Source organism: Puma concolor, chromosome F2 (genome assembly GCF_028749965.1).
Source record: "Puma concolor isolate L17-30 chromosome F2, mPumCon1.1.hap2, whole genome shotgun sequence".
NCBI classification, from domain to species: Eukaryota; Metazoa; Chordata; class Mammalia; order Carnivora; family Felidae; genus Puma; species Puma concolor.
The window spans coordinates 19613008-19632215 of record NC_141684.1 but is presented as its reverse complement, the minus strand read 5'-3'; the positions used below and the strand labels follow the sequence as shown (position 1 = coordinate 19632215).

The 19208-nt window shown below is 41.8% G+C and overlaps 1 protein-coding gene across 5 annotated transcripts in view; it reads left to right on the top strand.

The window, feature by feature from the left end:
- Positions 1-18134, top strand: part of COL14A1 (collagen type XIV alpha 1 chain) — a 215351-nt gene extending 197217 nt beyond the window's left edge. For 4 of the 5 annotated variants that reach the window (XM_086695199.1, XM_086695201.1, XM_086695198.1 and 1 more), the window contains exons 46-48: positions 13749-13826; positions 15463-15618; positions 17266-18134. In XM_086695199.1, the coding sequence (XP_086551325.1) occupies positions 13749-13826; positions 15463-15618; positions 17266-17345 (314 nt within the window). In that variant the 3' untranslated portion in view covers positions 17346-18134. Of the gene's footprint in view, positions 1-13748; positions 13827-15462; positions 15619-16436 lie in introns of all 5 variants that reach the window. The other variant, XM_086695202.1, reaches the window with a different exon arrangement.
- The last annotated feature ends 1074 nt before the right edge of the window (positions 18135-19208 follow it).

The window sequence follows — 19208 nt, the reverse complement described above, 5'->3', positions numbered from 1 at the left end:
CCATTTAGTTAAATAATGTTCATATTCCATGTTGGTGTCTCGAACCATATATTAACCCAAGTCAAAAGTAAGTTCGTTGGTCTGTAGTTGGCAAAATTAAATTTCTTTATTTGAAAAGAACTGGGAGCGTTTTCTGATTTCGGTCTTTAGGCTTCAGTTTGTGTCATTACCCAGAAAGTATTGGATCACAGGAATCATCCAACTGAAGATTTTCATGTTCAGGTTGTACACCCGTAAAGCCGGAATTTAATCTGGTTTATTTGGTACAATAAATCAGTAAACATTTATTGAATGCAGGGTTCACATAAGGCTTTTGGCTTGACAGTGTGTGAGATAATACTATTATTTACGGCTTTCACTTATTAGGCACTAAACGTATCTGCCAATGTTGTGCTTATACTATATACACAGTCTCTCATTTGGATAAAATAGAAGACATGGTTTGGGTAAGGAAGGAACGCGGAACATTAGTGGATGCGCCAGTTAGGAGAGTAGATAGATGCTAAGTGAGTACATGCTGTCAGAGTTTAGAGGAAGACATCACGCAGCCTTTGAAAAGAAAAGGTGCCAGCACTGATTAAGCAACTACTGTTGTGGAGCGACTGTTAGCTGCTTCGCGACTTATTAGTGCTCATAGAAGTCTTACGAGGTCAGTATTAGCTCCATTTTTAAGTGGGGAAACAGAGGCTTAGCTAGTTTGTCAGTTGTCTGAGGTCACACCGCTGGACAGGGGGGACTAGAATTCAAGTGCACATCTGCATGGTTCCAGATTATCTGTGCTTGCACCTTTCCACCCTCTTGCCACCTTTGAGTTCATTGTGTAGCGGGGGAATCACGTGGGAGAGGCCAGAACCGTGCAGCGTCTGGTGGACCCCTGTTTCCCGATGGCTTCTAATCACCACAGTTCACAGCTCAGTTCACAAAAACCAGTCAACTGCCAGACTGACCAGAAGGCAGAAGCGGGTCATGGTTGTACTATTTGCAAGCTCTTTGCACACTCCGTTCTGTATTTGGAGAGCCTTGGGACACCCGTGACCCAGCAAGTGACCAGCTTGGAGGTGAAGCCAGGTGATTTGTAGGATAAATATGAATGTGAATAAATTATTTTCCATGATTATACATTTTGACACTTGAGGAGTTTTTCTAGGATTTTAACATGTTCCCAGGCTATATAAGAATCCAAATAGGGAAATTGCCTGAAGGAAAACTAGCCATGGGTCTGGCAATAGAATTATACTTCTATTATAACTTCTCACCCTAGGGGACATAGAGGAGAAACCTGGAGCAAGGCAATTCAGTCTTGTTTCACTTGTGATATTTTAGGTGAGACACCGATTTCACTTCACTATTTGTGATGCTGCTTTAGCCAGAAACAGGTGATGAGATGTGGTTTGGGGCATCAATCATATATATGTCAGGATCTGAGCTTTGCCACTTGCTACCCGTGTAAGCTTGGCTGCTTAGTCGTACAACTTGATTGTTTGGGGATCTTTATTCATTCATCTAACCAGCATTTACTGAGCATCTACACCACATCAGGCATGGTGCTGGGTGTTAATGACATAGTGGTTAACCGGGCTTATATTTCCTACCTTTCATGTACCTAACATGGAGACAGATATTAAAGAGACTAATAAAAAAATACATGAATGGTTTCATTGCGTTACCATCATTGTAAGTGCCATGAAAAAAATACATGATGCTATGCAACCTAGAAGAGGGGACTCTGACTTACTTTGTCAAGTCAGGGATGTTTTAGCTGAGACCTGAAAGTTTAGCAGTTTGGCATATCAAGAAGAGAGTCAGAGGAGAGCATTCTAGGCAGAGACAGCAATAACGTGTATAAAGGTCCTGAGGTGGAAAAAGGCTTGAAACCTTTAAAGCCATGATTCTCAACACCAGTAAACATATCATCTCTTTTTCTTTTTTTAAAATTTTTTAATGTTTTATTTATTTTTGACACAGAGAGAGACAGAGCATGAGCAGGGGAGGGGCAGAGAGAGGGCAAGACAGAATCTGAAGCAGGCTCCAGGCTCTGAGCTGTCAGCACAGAGCCCGACATGGGGCTTGAACTCATGAACCGTGAGATCATGACCTGAGCCGAAGTTGGAACTGAGCCGAAGTTGGACTTCAGACATATTTTTTTTTTTTTTTAAAAAACGAGAGTGCCATCTAGTGTAATAGAAAGAAGTAAAAAGAAAATAATGTATAGTTAAATCATTTATTCTAATAGGCAAATTCTCAGCATGACTACACTGGAAACATAATGAAGAAGTCAAAATGTATTTATATTAAAGAACTACTGGGAATACAACAGCTATAAATTCAGGCTGATGTAGCTGACCTTTATCAATAACATGTCTTTCTGGGGCGCCTGGATGGCTCAGTTAGTTAAGCATCTGGCTTTCGCTCAGGTCATGATCTCATGGTTTGTGACCTCAAGCCCCACTTCAGGTAAAAACACTAGCCCTGCCATCTCTCTCTCTCTCTCTCTCTCTCTCTCTCTCTCTCTCTCTCTCTTTCTCCCTCTTTCTCTCTCCCCCCCCCAACCCTGCCCTCATGGGAGTCTCTCTCTCTCTCTCTCTCTCCCCCTCTCTCTCTGCCCCTCGCTCACTTGTGTGCCCCTCCTCAAAAAAATTGCCTTTCTGTTTTGGTCTCTGTTGTGTTCACAGTGAGGATCATTTGATAGTAAATACATCATTGGCACTGTGCAAATAAATGTAAATTCTATTTTTTTTAACTTTTCCATTATATTTTGTTTTCCAATGTGGGCAGAGAAGCCTTATACTACCCACTATCTCCTCCTACCCATCGACAGTGTCAATGTCTTTATCCATGTTAGTGCCTGGCAAAAGCTGAGTGGAAATGAATGGGAGGTATCATTCCAAAGATTTTCCCCACTGGAACTCGTTAGTTTCTTTAAGTGTCATTAGCACTTGTACACACTCTGTGGGATCCAATATTTTGGGTGCAATCTTACTATTGAGGCTCAAGAAAATAACAGTGTTGGGATGTCATCTTTAATCACAACAAAATTGCATGTCTTTGTGTAGAGCTTGATGCCAGGGCAATTCTCCCCTCTGTTTGTTACCCAGGTTAATTTTTTATAGTCCTTTGAGGATAAAATCCCTGAATGACTTTTGAAGTTGGAAAATTATCCCCCTCGAACGTTCCCTGCCACAGGAGACCGAATTTCTAAAGATTGAATGTAAAGAAAGACAAGATTTAAGGATCAATTTTGACCCGTCCTGAGGTTCTGTGGTTAATTTGAAAAAGATGGACTTTGTTCCAGAAAATGAGAAAGGGGGAATGTGAAAAGAAGATGCAACCCAACCGAGTTCCCCCGAGCAAACACAGGTAGGAAAGGAGTCCGCCACTCTCCAGTTGCTGAAAGTCCATGATAGCGCCGCTCAGGGACATAGAAATGGCAGTCAGAGCAGAGAAATGTTTGCGGACACACAAGAGCTAAATCCAAGTCCCTAATGCTCATGCCCATTTCCTGTGAATCAACAAGCCTGAGAAACCTGGAGAGAAAACTGGGTCCCAGGTTGGTTCAAAGCTGGGAGAGACAAGCAGGGTTCTTGTGTTCAATATTTCTGTGGTTGAGAAGAGCTGTTGGCACTGAAGATACATCTGACTGAAAACTTTGGCCACAAATTCAGAATAAAAGTGTAGCAGTTGTGAGACAGGAGTGCCTCAGTGGTAAGAGTCCGTAGAACTTCTTAATGTCCCGTTTCTCCTGGTTTATTCCTGGAAAAATGATCTTTATGGGACAGGTCAACTTGATTAAAGATAGAGGGTTGGCAGGGCTCTGGTAATAATTTTCTGGCTGATACTTAAATATTTACAGGTCTTCTCTGTGATGTTCTATTATATTTGATATTCAGTTGCATGAGGCATAGCCTTTTCATTGCTGTTCAAAATCTGCTGAAATGCATGTTTCTTTTCTCATCTCCTGCTTCCCCATTCCCTGCCTCTCATCTCCTGAGAGGTAAACTCTGGATAAATAAAGGTAGTTTTCTCTTTCCTCACCCCATAATTATCTGATAAAGTCCAATGCGAATGTCCTTTGGAACAAGACTCTGTTCTCTGAGGAGTTGGTGGATTGTTTTCTCCTAACGTATAGTAACCTTAGTGCATTGGAAAGGAATGCTCTTTTTTTTTCTTGTATCATCTTTTATTTTGTAAGGGTTTTTTTCCCCTATTACAAAGTGACTCTGTACATTCAACATGACTGCAAAGAGAAGCTCTATGTGTTAGTCATTTATTACTATATAATAAGCTACTGTAGAATTTAGCAGCTTAAAACAATGAAACATATATGCTCATGGTTTTTATGGGTGAGGGATTCGAGAAGGGTCTAGCTGTGTGCTTCTGACTCAGGGTCTTTCACGAGCTTGAGTCAAGATGTCAGCAAGGCTGTGGTCTGTTTTGTCTTTTTTTTTTTTTTTTTTCTGTGAAAGCTATTATAATTGTTTCTGTGGCTTAAAATATTTTGAAACCCTTAATTGGAGGGTCTGTATAGTAGATCTTATCAGATTCTTGCATTGGATTTCAGCCTCTGTCTGGGGCAATGGGTATCATCTTAGAAATATCACTCTGATATTGGAAGGTTAATGCCATCTCAGTTAAGATGTCTTTATATGGTCCCGGTTTATATTTTCTGCTTCACTTCAAGTATGTACTTTTCCCTTTGGCCAAACTGAACTGCTCAGTGCTCTCAGTATTGGTCAGCTCTTGCTGCATAACAAACCACAAAAATCTCAGTAGGATACAACAATAAATATTTTTTTCACCACATATCTGTGGGAAACAGGGGCAGTTCTGCTCTGCTGGGGCCATGGCTGGAGGAGCTAATAGTTTCCTAGAGGATGTAATCCTTATGGCAGTGGCAGAAACAAAACAGGGCAACCCATCCACCTAATCATATTTCAAGCCTCTGTTCCTGACATCGCCACCAACGCCCCATTGGTCAAAGCAGGTCACGTGACCGCGCCCAACTCCAAGAAGTCAGGAAATACATGGGCCTGAAGTCAGAGAATGCGGGGGCGTATAAGTCTTTTGCAGAGTAATGAGGAGTCGAGACCGCTAATTCGGCTTACCGCATTCTTCATACGTGTCTTTTCCCTTCCTACAGCCCTCAGTGCTAATCCCTGTTGTGCCCTGTTCTTGTACCATTTCATGGATTTTTTCACCTGCTCTTCTCACTCCCCAGAACCCTCTTTTTTCCTCTGGCTCATTCATACTCAAACTTCAAAACTCATCCTAAGACTCACGTCTGCCAGACCACTCATTCCTCCCCATGGTTTATTTGTTTGGCCAGTGTATTGGTTGTTGCTACCCTGCTCGATTCCAGCTGAGCCCGACTGAGTAAGATCTCCCTGGTTTGTGCTCCCCAAGCACATGTCTCCACAGAAGTTTCTCATTAAACCATAATCGGCGATGTACTTGTTTGTCTTCCCACTGGACTGCGAGTTCCTTGAATGGGGCTGTGCCTTTCATCTCTACATGCCACCCTGCAAGAAGTCTGAGCAAATATTTGATAAATGAGTAGACACCTACCTCATTAGACTATGAAACATATCATTTAGCACCCAGGTAGAATATACTTTCTTGAATTGTCTTTTAATGATATCACTTCTGTTAATCCTGTCTCACCAGTAAGGCCACATGCTCCCCAAAGACCAAACTTGATGTCTATTTTCCTTTTGTTTTTCATCGTACCTGAAGTACAATAGTCATTTCATGAATCATAAGTGATTTATGGTGTTGATTACTACTTGGCTAGCTTTTTTGGCTGCCATTTGTCCTTCACCCTAAAGTCATGATAAAAACAGAAGTCCATGTGGCTATAGTACATCAATCCTAAGACATCCTGTTAATAGCCAGTTACTGCCAACTTGACAATGTCAGCATTTTCTTCAAGTCATTATCGTGTAAATTCAGCCAGAAAAACAGCTTGAGATTTTTAAATAGGAGGTTTGGTTTTACTGGATAGGAAATACATATAAAATAGCAAATACATCGGACATTTCAGTGCCCAAATTTTGGTGTGTCTAATTTAGATGTCTGTAGTCAAAAGATCAAGGGACCTCCCGCTTATAATGCCTGTGTGTGTGTGTGTGTGTGTGTGTGTGTGTGTGTGTGTGTGTACTTTATGTGTATCTATCCTTTGAGAGACAGAGACACAGAGACAGAGGCAGAGATATTTCTTTTATTTTTTTTATTTTTTGTAATTTTTATTTATTTTTGAGAGGGAGATAGACTACGAGTAGGGGAGGAAGAGAGGGAGAGGGAGACACAGAATCCAAAGCAGGCTCCAGGCCTTGAGCTGTCAGACAGAGCCCAATATGAAGGCTCAAACTCATGAACAGTGAGATCATGACCTGAGCCGAAGTCGGATGCTTAACTGCCTGAGCCACCCAGGGGCCCCAGAGGTATTTTCTTTTAAATGTAGGAATGTACTTTGCCATTTTCTACATTTCTGGCCTTGTACACAAACAAGTAAAATGGAAATAAAACATATGCTTACTTAGATGATAAAATTAAAGCTGTTTATATTAGCTGTGATAAACCATCTTCTGTGGATTTTTTAACATGGCTTTTATTTTTTTTTTTTAATTTTTTTTTTCAACATTTATTTATTTTTGGGACAGAGAGAGACAGCGCATGAACGGGGGAGGGGCAGAGAGAGAGGGAGACACAGAATCGGAAACAGGCTCCAGGCTCTGAGCCATCAGCCCAGAGCCTGACGCGGGGCTCGAACTCACGGACCGCGAGATTGTGACCTGGCTGAAGTCGGACGCTTAACCGACTGCGCCACCCAGGCGCCCCTAACATGGCTTTTAAAACAATAAATACATTACAACCAATAAATATACCAAAACATATTTGTATAGCTGGGCAAAACATATATAGAAATGACATATTCATTAACTCTTTTCATTTTGATTGGTTCTAGATTTAATTAGATAGGAGATGTATTTATCTTAATAGTGGACTCTTCATGCTTATTATGAAGGGCTGTTGGTCATAACACATTTTGTTATACACTCTGCAGACTCTGGCCTTATCCCAATGCCTGACAGAGCTTTCTTCTTTTCTAAGAGCAGAGAGCATCACAGCACTTTTCATTTCTGCAAGGAATAAAAACTAGACCAGGCACTAATTTAAATATCATCAACTGGTTGAATATTCATACTGAACCCAGAAAGTTCATTTTTGAACCCATAGAAATTGGCTCATTTTTCTTTGAATTATTTATCATTTTCCAAACAGTCCATGCTAGAAATAACATAATAGCATTTATGGGGGATCAGTCAAAACTTTGGAGCTGAAACTGATAGATGGGCATTTGGTCTGATAGTCTTATTATAGATCATTGTATCGGTTTGCAAAACTATGGGGACAAAAATCCAGGATTTCTGGTGCCCGATTTAATCCCTGTTCGTTTTTACCATGCACCTGCAGGTGTGAACAGTTAACCTGCACATGACAACATGGGGTTGGTATGCACTGATGAGGGGTGCTCCTCATCTTCTTTCCCGTCTTTTCCCTTTTCCCTTTACAACCTCCATCCTACCTCTTTCCCCTCCCCCCTCCCTGCTGCACTCCCTTCCCCTCTCTCACTGCCCAGATGTCAGTGTGTCTAATTTAGACATGTGTGATCAGAAGACCAAAGGACCTCCTGACAATGTTACCATGCCTCTAACTGATAGGAAAGCCTAAAGTGCGAATATCTTATTGTCTTGATCTTGATCTGGTAGTGGTTCCTTTGGCCAGTGAGTAGCCCTACTTAATGATTCAACATGTTTTCCTCTGGCTTTTCTGTGGGATTATCTCAGTGTAGAGTTGGGCTCTGCAGGATTTTCCAGTCCAACCTGAACGAATTTTATTGCTTTGTAGCGCCCCACGGGGGCAGACCCAGGTTTTATGAGGCCAGGGGTTTAAATGATAGGGGGTTCCTCTTTCAGAAAAAGAGGATGAAGTTACAAAAAATTAGGTAGATGGTATTGAAGGATTTTTTTTTTTTTTTTGCAGTGGAATAGCTATCCATTGGGCCATATCCAAACTCCTCAGCATGTCATGACCTGGCCTAGACTGCCTGCTTACTCTACCAGTCCCCAACCTGCAGCTGTAAAAGTCATAGGAAACCACTTGGAGTTGCCCTTGCACACCTGCCTTTCAAGACTTAACTTCAAGGGTCAGCTCTATCGGAAAGCTTCCTGTGATTTCCCACAGATGCCTCAGTTCTGTACTTTCATATCTTGTTGTAGCTATTCTCACACCATGTGTTATAGTTGTCCGTTTGTCTGTTTCCCTGCTACGTGGTGACCTGCTACAGACAGGAAGGTGCCTTCTACTCTGAATACTCAGAGCCTGATATTGGGATGGACCAGGCGGTTTGCTTTCAGTCTGCTCTTCCCCTTCTGTTAGCTATGCCTCACTGTCTTTCCAGGCTCCCTTGGCCTCTGCTCCTGAGAAGGTTCAGCCAATAGGAAGCATTGAGGAGGATTAGAGAATTTGAAGAGGGGAGAAGCCAGGATATTTCTCCCCTCACCCCAATCCCTGCCTCCCCTGGAATTCCTGTTGTGGTGATGACTTTTACGTGGCTCTTGTTTCCACTGGAAGTCTTTCCCTCTGGTTCTAGATCCTATCAGAAGGCTCTGGGCTCTGGGCTCCAGTCACACCATTTCTTCCCATTGTCCCTGTGCTCCTAAAGGTGAGAGTGACTTCCTGCTGTTACTACTTTATCAATTGCCTCATCATCTTTCATTGGCTGCTCAGCCCTTCCATCACCCATGTAAACAAGTCCCTGCATTAAATTCTCTCTGCCTGAACCATCTGGAGGGCTTTTTTTTTTTTTTCAACGTTTATTTATTTTTGGGACAGAGAGAGACAGAGCATGAACGGGGGAGGGGCAGAGAGAGAGGGAGACACAGAATCTGAAACAGGCTCCAGGCTCTGAGCCATCAGCCCAGAGCCTGACTCGGGGCTTGAACTCACGGACCGCGAGATCGTGACCTGGCTGAAGTCGGACGCTTAACCGGCTGCGCCACCCAGGCGCCCCTTGGAGGGCTTTATCTTTCCCTAAGTCCTGAATTATATAGTCATAGTAGATGGGCAGTTGTTGTATATAAAAAAAAAAAAAATACAATAAGGAGCAACTCTTAGCAATGATTTGCAAAGTTTGTTAACATTTGAAAACAATCATGTATTTTCCAATCTTGGCCCCCTTAGCCGAGACCTTAGCCAAAACATGGAGTCCCACATGCTGGTACTAATCCCACAGGCCAAAAATGTAGCAATAGCAGACTCTGGAAAAGTGCACAAAATACTTAGTGAATTAAATCCAATTATTCTGCCATCTTGTAGCTAGGTGCCTCTCCAGTGCCTTGCCCTTGCATCTAGGAGGCATTCAAACATATTTTGAATGGAAAACAGACTGTGCTTGCCATTCATTGTCAGCATTTCCTAGGCAACAGACAATATAATAACATAACTGAAGCTTTGTCTCCCAGTTTCTGTGACTTTTTGGTACAGTTACAATGAAAGCATTGCCCAGGCTTTGCATATGTGCCCGGGCATAAATCCTGGGAGTTGCTCAAAATGTCTGGGATCAAGAGAATAACTGTGCTCCCTGGAAATAGCATGAGACTCTAGCGTGGAGTGCTTGGGATGGTTGGGGGGGGGGGGGGTGGTGCAGAGAAATGAGTAAAATCTCTCTATTCAGAGACCAACGGGCCAAAGAAAATAGGAAGTAGACAACCAAGGGCCCAATCCTGGACATGCAGTCAGTGTGAGCAGGATAAATCCTCCAAATAGCAATGCTGAATCTCACTCAGAGCAGAGGACGAGTATGCAAACTAAGGGACATAAGCTGAGGAAATGTGATAACCAGAGGGTTGATTTCTGAACATGGGACCAGAGAAACCCTGCACACTGACTCAGCAGGCAGTTCCGGAGCCTCACCTGCAGTGAACAGGGCAAAAATGCAGCCTGCCTTTTGGGATGAAAAGGCAGGGAGGGCAGTGGTTCAGTGTATAGGCTTCAGCGCCAACCTGCTTGGCTTGAAATCTTGGCTCAGGGACTTATTAGGGCAGGTATCACAGCCTTCTCTTGCATTAATAGTAGTGCCCGCCCTCTTGGTTCTTGTAAAGACTGAATGAGTTTATACATGTCAAGCATCTGGCATTCAAAAATCTACCAAAGTAATTTATAGGCCTAGTTGATAAACTGACTAGCCACATTTTTTGGTTTGTCAAAGTCTGCCCTTGAACTTAGGATTTCATCCATTCATCCATTTGTTTGACACATATTTCTTGAGTGCCTTAATATGTGACTGGAACTAGGAATATAATGAAAAACTAAAACAAACGGGTCTCTGTCTTAGTAGACCTGTAAAAAAAAAATATATATATATATATATATATATATATATATATATATATAATAAACATAAAATATAAAAAATAGTAAATGTAATATATAAAAATATAAATAAATATAAAATATAAAAAAGTATAATAAATACATGTATATTGCAGGGTCAGTGTTAGGTTAGTGGTAAAAGAGAATCAGGTAACCCTGAAATGGTTTCTAATGAGACTCTTAAAAAAGAATGAATACGACAAAGGTACCTCTCTACTGGGGGATGTTGCTAATGCATGTGTAGGGGCAGTAGATACATGGGAAATCTCTGTACTTTGTACTCAATATTGCTGTGAACCTAAAACCAACCTAAAAAAATAAATGTTTTAAAATATTTTTAAAAGAAAGAACAAATGAATGAATGAATGAATAATAATCATGTCTCTGATTCTCCTAAATATTTTTGGTAACTCAAAAGAAAACTAAAGATATTTTAATCTTACCTAAATCATATTTTTGGTAAGCTGTGCTCAGTTTTTAGAAATGGCAGAAACTTAAACTTATTGTAATCTATTATATTCATCTCTTAAGAAGCACTGGCAGTTGATATTGTCAAACAAAGAACTTGTTACAAAAAGCTGTGTTCCCAGAAGCCAGGCATGTGAAAGTAAAAAGCAAAGCTCCAGCGTAAAGCATTTTGTTTGTTGATCCTTCAGAGGTCATGCTTGCTTGTAAGAGTCAGCTACATGTTGGTGTAGACATTGTCATTCAGTTAGTCTTCTAGTATTTACTGGGCCACCTACTCTGTGTGAGGTTCTGCTTGGATCTGACACTAACAATAAATACGACACGATCCCTGCAGTCAGTAGGCTCCTGGGCTCAGGCTAGATGAACAGGAGAACAAGCAATGCAATGAGGTAGGTGCCAGAGGAGGCGTGGACAATACGGAAGCAGAGAATTTATTCGTTCATGAATTCGTTCACTCAGTCAGTATGTAAGTTCCATACAATGTGGAAGGTGCTCTAGCGGTGTCAGGGATATAGCCATGAATCAGATAGACAATCCTTGGCGTCTGGAATCCATTGTGCATCTGCTCATTATGGTTGCAGAGAAGCCTTGAGTTGGGTCTTGAAGAATGAGAAGTATTTATGAAGACGGCCAGTGTGAAAAGGGTATTCCAGAAGGAGGGGCTATACTGTGCACTCAGGAGTCCCAGTGCCCTTTGAGGAAAGGATGATGGCACATGACTCTGGTGACTACATCTCAACACCAAGTGGCTTCACATTCAGTCCTCATAAAGAAGGATAGGCTGACATTTGATTTCTTTCCTTTTAATCATACATGGCTTATAAGGCTTATCAAAAGTATATGTGGATCTATTTTTTAGAGATCTGAGGTCTCAGATCTGTTCAGCCTCAACTGCATTTCCCACTTTGGAGAATCATTGAGAAGCCATGTTGTTAATGTTGATCCTTGAGTACCGTAAGGTCATGGGAGGCCTCTGAGTCACCACACACTTAATCATGAGCAGCCTGCCATTAGTCATCTGTATATGTGTTCTAATTCTTGAAAAATTAGTGGTTCCCTGTGGGGAAAGTGACTCTCATTCAAACAGAAGAGGCAGTTTCTGCTCAATTCCCAGATGCACGTTAGGACACATTTGCATCTGAGAGAACACCTACCATCTAAAAAGTACTTCTTTCAATTAGTTACTAAACTAAGAGCTAAACTGGGAGCTAATTGGGTGATATCTAGTAGATGCACCCAGTGTGGTTTTCTGTCTAAACAACTTGATAGCAACTGAGTATTACATGTTGGTTAGTCTGAGTACATTGTGTGCTTTTTGAACTCAGATGCAACTGTATTTTTACTTTTTAGAAATTACCATCTTCCTTATGGGCTCCTAAGAGAAGAGTCAGACCCAAAACAAGAGGTCGTAACAGGCTCAGTGGTCAGTGTCCTGCTCTCTCCCTGCTGTGCTGGTCTCTCCTGAGCTCAGAAAATACCACTAAGGCCACGTGCGATAGGCCTGGGTGTTGGGGAGGCATAGCAGTGGGTGAAGGAGCCCTGATGACCACTAACAAGGAAGGAGCACTTAAATGCCAGGTATACCTTGACCCCAAAAGGTGGTCCCAAGGAACACAGCAGACACCGAAGCTTCAAATCAAGGGACAGTCATTATGTGTGCAGTATAAAAAAAGCTGTTAGTTGCTCACTGATCTCTCTCTCTCTCTCTCTCTCTCTTTGCCAACTATTCCCAGAGCAAATACTACATGAATGCCTTTATTTCTGGAAGTTATAAACCAAGATGTTAAAAGTGATTATTTTCAAGGGCTGAAGTCCTTGCTTGTGGTGTCTTTTAATTTGTCTACAGTGAATACACGTTGCCTTTAGTAAAAGGGAAAAGTTATTTGTAATTTTAAACATTCTAAATCACTTGCATGCCTGCCCCCTATCAAATTGGTTATTGTCATTTGTTTATGTTTCCTTCTTGGCTTTGCCAATTCATACATAATTTCTCTGTAAGTGTAATTACATACAGATGCAATTCTGCATTCTGCTACTTCAAAGCATTGTTGTACATGAAAAACAGACACCAGAGACCTTCTGTGATGTGAGCCTGGGTAACCCGGCCCTCATCTGATGCAACTCTGTCTCTCGGACTGGTGGTCCTCAATATGGCATGTTCTCACCTGTCCAGCAACCTTGTGATAGAAGCTGTTGGGATGATGAGGTGTCAGAGTATATGTTTCTTTGTTTTTCCCCTGTGAAAATGTATAGTTTTGTTAATAGCACTGTAAATTATTTGGAATAAGGAGTCAGCTCAGTGGAAAAGAGACATGAATAGGTTTAGACTTTTATGGGGCTGAATCAGCCAAATCAAACACAGGCTTTCCTGAAGCTTCCAAGTTTTTAATGGAAACTCACGCTCTTCAGAACTTTGCTGCCTAATTATAATTCATGCCTTTTGCAGATACATTACAGAGTGGACCAAAAGGAAAATGTTAGACATGTCCACTTGTGATTTCTATTGTGTTACTCTGGAGTGCCAACTGCATACGTCGAATGGCCTGGTGCGTGCAAAGACACGGGCCGGTTCCTGGCAGGCTGACCCACTTCAGTAGGAAGGAGGAAAATAAACTTGCAGTACCACAAATACGGACAGCATGCTCAGCCACAGAACCAGGCTCCCCTCTATGACTGTACATGATTCACAGTGTCAGAATTTAATCTCAAAGTCCCCTGGTAACCATCACCCCCAACCAACCCACACCATTCTCTTTACCAGAGAGGTAATTTTGAAGCCTGGAAACATGGAACTACCTAGATTTTTGTCTTAAGGACTTTTCCCTCTTTTCTTTTTTCCTTCTCAACAGGTCTAACTGGTATCAAAGGAGAAAAAGGAAACCCAGGCATTGGAACCCAAGGTCCAAGAGGCCCCCCTGGACCAGCAGGTAAATCTTTCTACCTAACAGGAAGCTGCACAATGGGTGTCCTAAATCTTTATATTTCCCTTGACATCACTGGTGAAGAAAATGGCCGTGTTACATCCTTGCATCTAACTGGAATGGCTGTATTTCTCATTCGCTTTATTAGAAGGCCAGTTTGTTAAGTGATGATTCTCCCAGAAGCTTATAGCATATTCTGGGATCCAGTTGGCTTCATGAGTTAGGCTATGCTAGGCTATCCTGAGGTAACAAATCAATCCCAAATGCTTAGTAGATATACATAAAGTTTGAGGTGAGTAAGGTGGCTTTCCCCCATTTTGGAACAAAAGGCTTTTAGGAGAAAGATAAGGAGGCACATCAGCCTTCACCTTCCTACATGGAGAAGACCATATGTCACAGCCATGCATATTTCACTGGCTGGTACTAGCCACACTCTCAGTTGAACTGCACGGCAGGCTCCAAATATAGAGGAACACATGGGTATTTGATAAACACTCAGAGTCTCTGCCACCATGGCATTCTTACTGAACGACTTTTGTGTAAGTTTTGTGCACATTACTATGTGCTTTGACAATGGTCTCTAGATTATCATCCTCATTATTAGAATTATAAGTTTGCAGTTCTATTGGACGTTTATAATCCAGTTTTAGCCACATTGAATTAAATGCTTTACAGATTTTTCTTTCCAGTCTAATGATGATTTTGGAAAGTGCTTTTTCTAGGAGGGATTCCTAATGGAATAAATCGACTGAGCATAAATGCTCCTAGCATTAGAGCCTGCGTGAGAGGCTGATCTAGGATCATGTGTTCCACAAAAACAGTGATTGGTGAATGTTGACTGGATGGAATTGAATGTATCTAAGAGCCGCAGCACTTTTCATATATAAGGGGATACTTGTTCCTAATTTCCATTTAGGTTTTAGTTGAAAGAATGTCATTCTTGGTTGAAGAATGCCTTTGAAGCACTATTGGAATCCGGGCCTGAAAGCAAACATAAAAACAAACAAAAACACTCAGCTCAATACACTTCCTAATATCAGAAAACTTTTAGTCTCTCTCCCATTTTCACTCAATCTAAGTTCTCAATTGATATAAGGTAGCCTTAAAGAAATTTTGGATTAGTATTTTAGGCCCGGTTTCAGACTTTTCCTTCTTCTCCTGCAGGATAATTTCTTTCACACTCAGGCTAATTTATTTCGATGATCTGAGGCCATAAAGCAGTATAGATTATGAGGCTGAGATTGAGCGTGTTTGTGTGTGTGCATGTGTGGACGTGTTCATGTATGCACGTATGCTGGGTTCCCACTGAACTGCACTGGGAAACAGGAATTCTGTGATGAAAACCAGGTCGAGAGCGGTATGTTCCTTTCCCTTTAATATCTAAGAGGTGATAGAAAAGAATACATCCATTTTGCTTTCCAGTTTCCTGAGCTGATTGAAAGCACTGACCTCCAGGAGAATGTATGATTACAGTATGATCCAGTTTAGGAATAAAAACTCAATGAGCAGGGAGAGGCAGACTATCCTAATTGTTAAAATGTGTGAGGTGGCTTTTCTTAAGAGTTAGTTTACTTCTTGGGAGTCTCAAAACTCACTCTGTGATGTTGAAGACCAACTGTTTTCATTTGTTGGTGCTTCTTAGGACCTTCGGGGGAGAGTCGGCCAGGAAGCCCTGGGCCCCCTGGCTCTCCCGGGCCCAGGGGTCCACCTGGTCACCTGGGGGTGCCTGGACCACAAGGTCCTTCTGGCCAGCCTGGATACTGCGACCCCTCTTCGTGTTCTGCCTACGGGGTAGGAGGTAAGTGCCGGCCTCTCGTGGGCTTTGAGCAGTGTTTTGCTATGGTTAGAACTATATGATGGGGGTACAATGAAAAGTAGACCAATTATGGGAGGGAGGCAGAAGTTGAGCTCCTCACTACCTTAAATTATTCAGAGATATCTTCTATGAAGTGCTAATGACTCTAGAGGCTACCCCTTTAAAAACCTTAAGAGGAAAATGAAAATAACATCATGTGTAAATCTTTCTTGTTTACAAATGGCAGTCCACACCTTCTTGGCCTCCGACCTCACGTTTGGTCATTGCGGGGCATGTCTGAACTTTCTTTGGGTGCCCTAATTCTGTGTTACTGCTGTGGTGTGGTCGTGATGCCCTGTAATTTTTTACTCTTGTTTTGGATAAACCTCAAACTTAGAGCTTTCCCTAGCGAGGAGGGCCCCCTAGATTCTTTTGGGTGACCTTCTGCGCACCACATGCATGTTACGTGACCAAAGATAGTTTTAAGAAGAAACAAGAGTGGCCATGCTGTCCTTGCCTCATTACTAACGACTGGACCGAGACTCTGAAAGATAATGCTTCCTAAAAACATCTGCAGCCTGCATGTCGGCGAGTTGTGCAATGGGACATTTTCTGACATAGTCACTCTTGGAAGCATCAAGAGACATGTTCACAGACTGCTTTGGGGCAATAAACTTATCAGTCAAAGAATTTTAAGTTTTCTGCTTTAGGAGAAATTTAACCTTATTTGCCAGAGGAACTGGTCAGAGTTTTGCTGATGTGTTTTTCTCTGTTCATCTCTTCCCTCCTTGTTCTCTCAAATCTCCCTGTCCCTTGTTAAGATCTGATCCCTTACAATGATTACCAGCACTGAGGTGCATCTCCTCCACTCTGATTACATTGGCCTGGGCAATTGGCTACGGATACAGAACTGTCCTGTTGACTACCACCACCCAGCCCCTGCCCCTAACACTGGGCACCCTGCTTTCCTGCCTCACCTGCTTCCCTCCCTGCCCACTGTCACATCTCTTGCCCTCCCTACTCGAAACACGTACACTGAGAATACTGAAACTTCACCAAATCCCGTGGGTCAATTGTATTAGCAACCGACCGCTCTGTATCAGCCTGGCTAAGGGTGTATGATTGTGTACCAAGGATTTATCCCTAACTTTTCTATGTGAAGGCTCAGTAGTAGTTGTTGAATGAAGCGTGCCTTCTCCTCTTTCCTGTCCCCGCACAAGACTGATGGGCATCTTCCTCCCTGACCACCCTACTCTCCATTCTCCTCTGACCCCCTCCCTTCCTGACTGTCCCCTGGTGATGGGTTTCTAACCTGAGATGGGTTTTGGTAAGATTTATTGTTCTGTTACAATTCTGCTGAGATTCAGGGTTCCTTTTGTAAATAAAACACATAATATTTAAGCAGCTGGCTGTGATCTGGTTTTCTAACAATTTCTGCCATGTATCCGTCCCTTCCTTCACTAACCATCTGAAACCTCCTGGGGAAGGCGCAAGCGGCGTGGTGGGTCAAGGTGGCTACTGCTTTCTACCCAAGCAGGATATCTCTGTAGTTTAGTGACCAAATCTGCCTCTTACGGACCCACACGAGGAGAGAATATCAGTTTATGGTTCCTGGGTCCTATCAAGTCCCACCCCACTCTTCCTCTCTAGCTCCTCATCCTGATCAACCAGAATTCACTCCTGTCCAAGACGAGCTGGAAGCCATGGAACTGTGGGGCTCGGGGATCTGATAGCCTCCGGACAAATATGAAGACCAGCTACAAGAACTCTTAGAGAAACTTATTCAAGAAGAATGTTGTGATGTGGTTTGTATGCTACCTTTTGGGGGCTCGTTTCATCACCCTAAGTCTCGTTGGGTATTGTTAATATTGCTATCATTAACAAAAAATTGTATTTAAAAAACTCCCTTCATCTATGACACCACAGGATTTACTTCTCTCTGCTGTTTTGATGGCATGCCAGATTATTTGTTTGTCCAAAGAAGAGTGCTCAAAGAAAAATTGGCAAGAAAAAAAAAAAAATTGAACACTGGACTCTTTTCTGTGTTAGATGATCTCAAGTTCTAAAATGTATCAAGACAGCTATGATTGTATTCAAAGGAAACAGAGTAAAAATGTAAAGAGATTCAAAGATTATGCCATTTATCTCTATCTCCTATAGCCTTGCTAAAAAGAAAAAGGGATATTATTAGAGAAACTACCTCTTGATTAACTGATCTGCCCGCCTCTGAGATCACTTGGTAACTCGTTTCACTGGTATCTAAGAATATGTTTTAGACTATAACCTTTCTGAAGTTGGTGACTTTAAAAATGGATTCAGTGTTTCAGTGGTTTTGACATGTAAAATAATGACTTGCCACCAGTTCTGATGCAAGGAGGTCCAATTTTGATGAACAGTTTATCCAGCAGTATTCCAAGGCTTGCCCTCTTTATCTACATGGATTACTTTGTACATGCAGATAAGTTTTTGCAAACCCATTTCCATTCTCTTTTATAAGCAAATAAAATTTTAAAATAACATCTGTGGGTTCTTTTTATTGCATTTCTAAATGCCACCTTAAACTTTTAGTAGTCTTAGCTGAGTTTTAACCAGAAAAACAACAGTTGGCTTCCTTTAGACAGGCATTCAAATTTTCATTTATTCATCCATTCATTCATTCATTCGTTCATTCTCCATGCATCCATTCTGACTGTAGTTAGAAGCTAAACAGAAGAAGCAGTTGACGTGGGCCTAAGGTAGAATTTTATCATTCATTTATAATCCACCAGAAAATTCAAGACTGGTGCTAAATAATTGTTTACCAATAGTTGACTGAAGAGTTGTCTTTTTTCTGATATTAAGAAGAGTCTGAAAAACTCCAGAAAGGAAGAAAGGAAATGAGGGTGAATCTAACCGACTTAACGCCTAAACCATAATATGTCTTTTGCTCACAAAGGAAAAATCTAGATACTTGAGAGATATTTAGGTTCTATTATCTGCTTGTTGAAAATAAAATGAAAGAGAATTATAAACTTAGCATATGCTCCTTTTCCAGTGGTATCTCCCTAGTAGCAGCTAATTTAAAAGGTAGAGGTGGGGTCATTTATAACCAGAAGTTGGATTCTTCCAAGATCAATGAGGTCTTCTGACCTTCTTTGGTTTCCCTCACCAAATGGATCTGATCCAAGACCTTTCCAGCCAAAGGATTCAAAGGTCTACTTATGTGCCTTTGGGGATCCAGGCAAAGACATTTTTGGTGCCTTTTTGGGAAATGAAAGAAGAGAGGGAGCAGATGCCCAACAGCACTTGCCTTCTAGTTATGGCAAATCATTCCACATGTAAGAAGCAGGACTGATGAGGAGGAGAGGTTGCACAAGGGTGAGCAGGATGACTTCACCCAGAATCACGTAAGAGACTAGGGCGTGTCGTTAGTTACATCAGACCTAAGAGAGCCCTCCTTAAATGACTGGGGTATGTTCGTAGTTACATCAGACCTTTGTATCAGATTTCTTAATCTTTTAACGAGCGAGTAGAGGGAAGAATATTCTGTGTGTTTGGCTCTTGGAAATGCATAGTCTAGTGTCATGTCACTAAGAAGACTCTCAAAGTCGGTT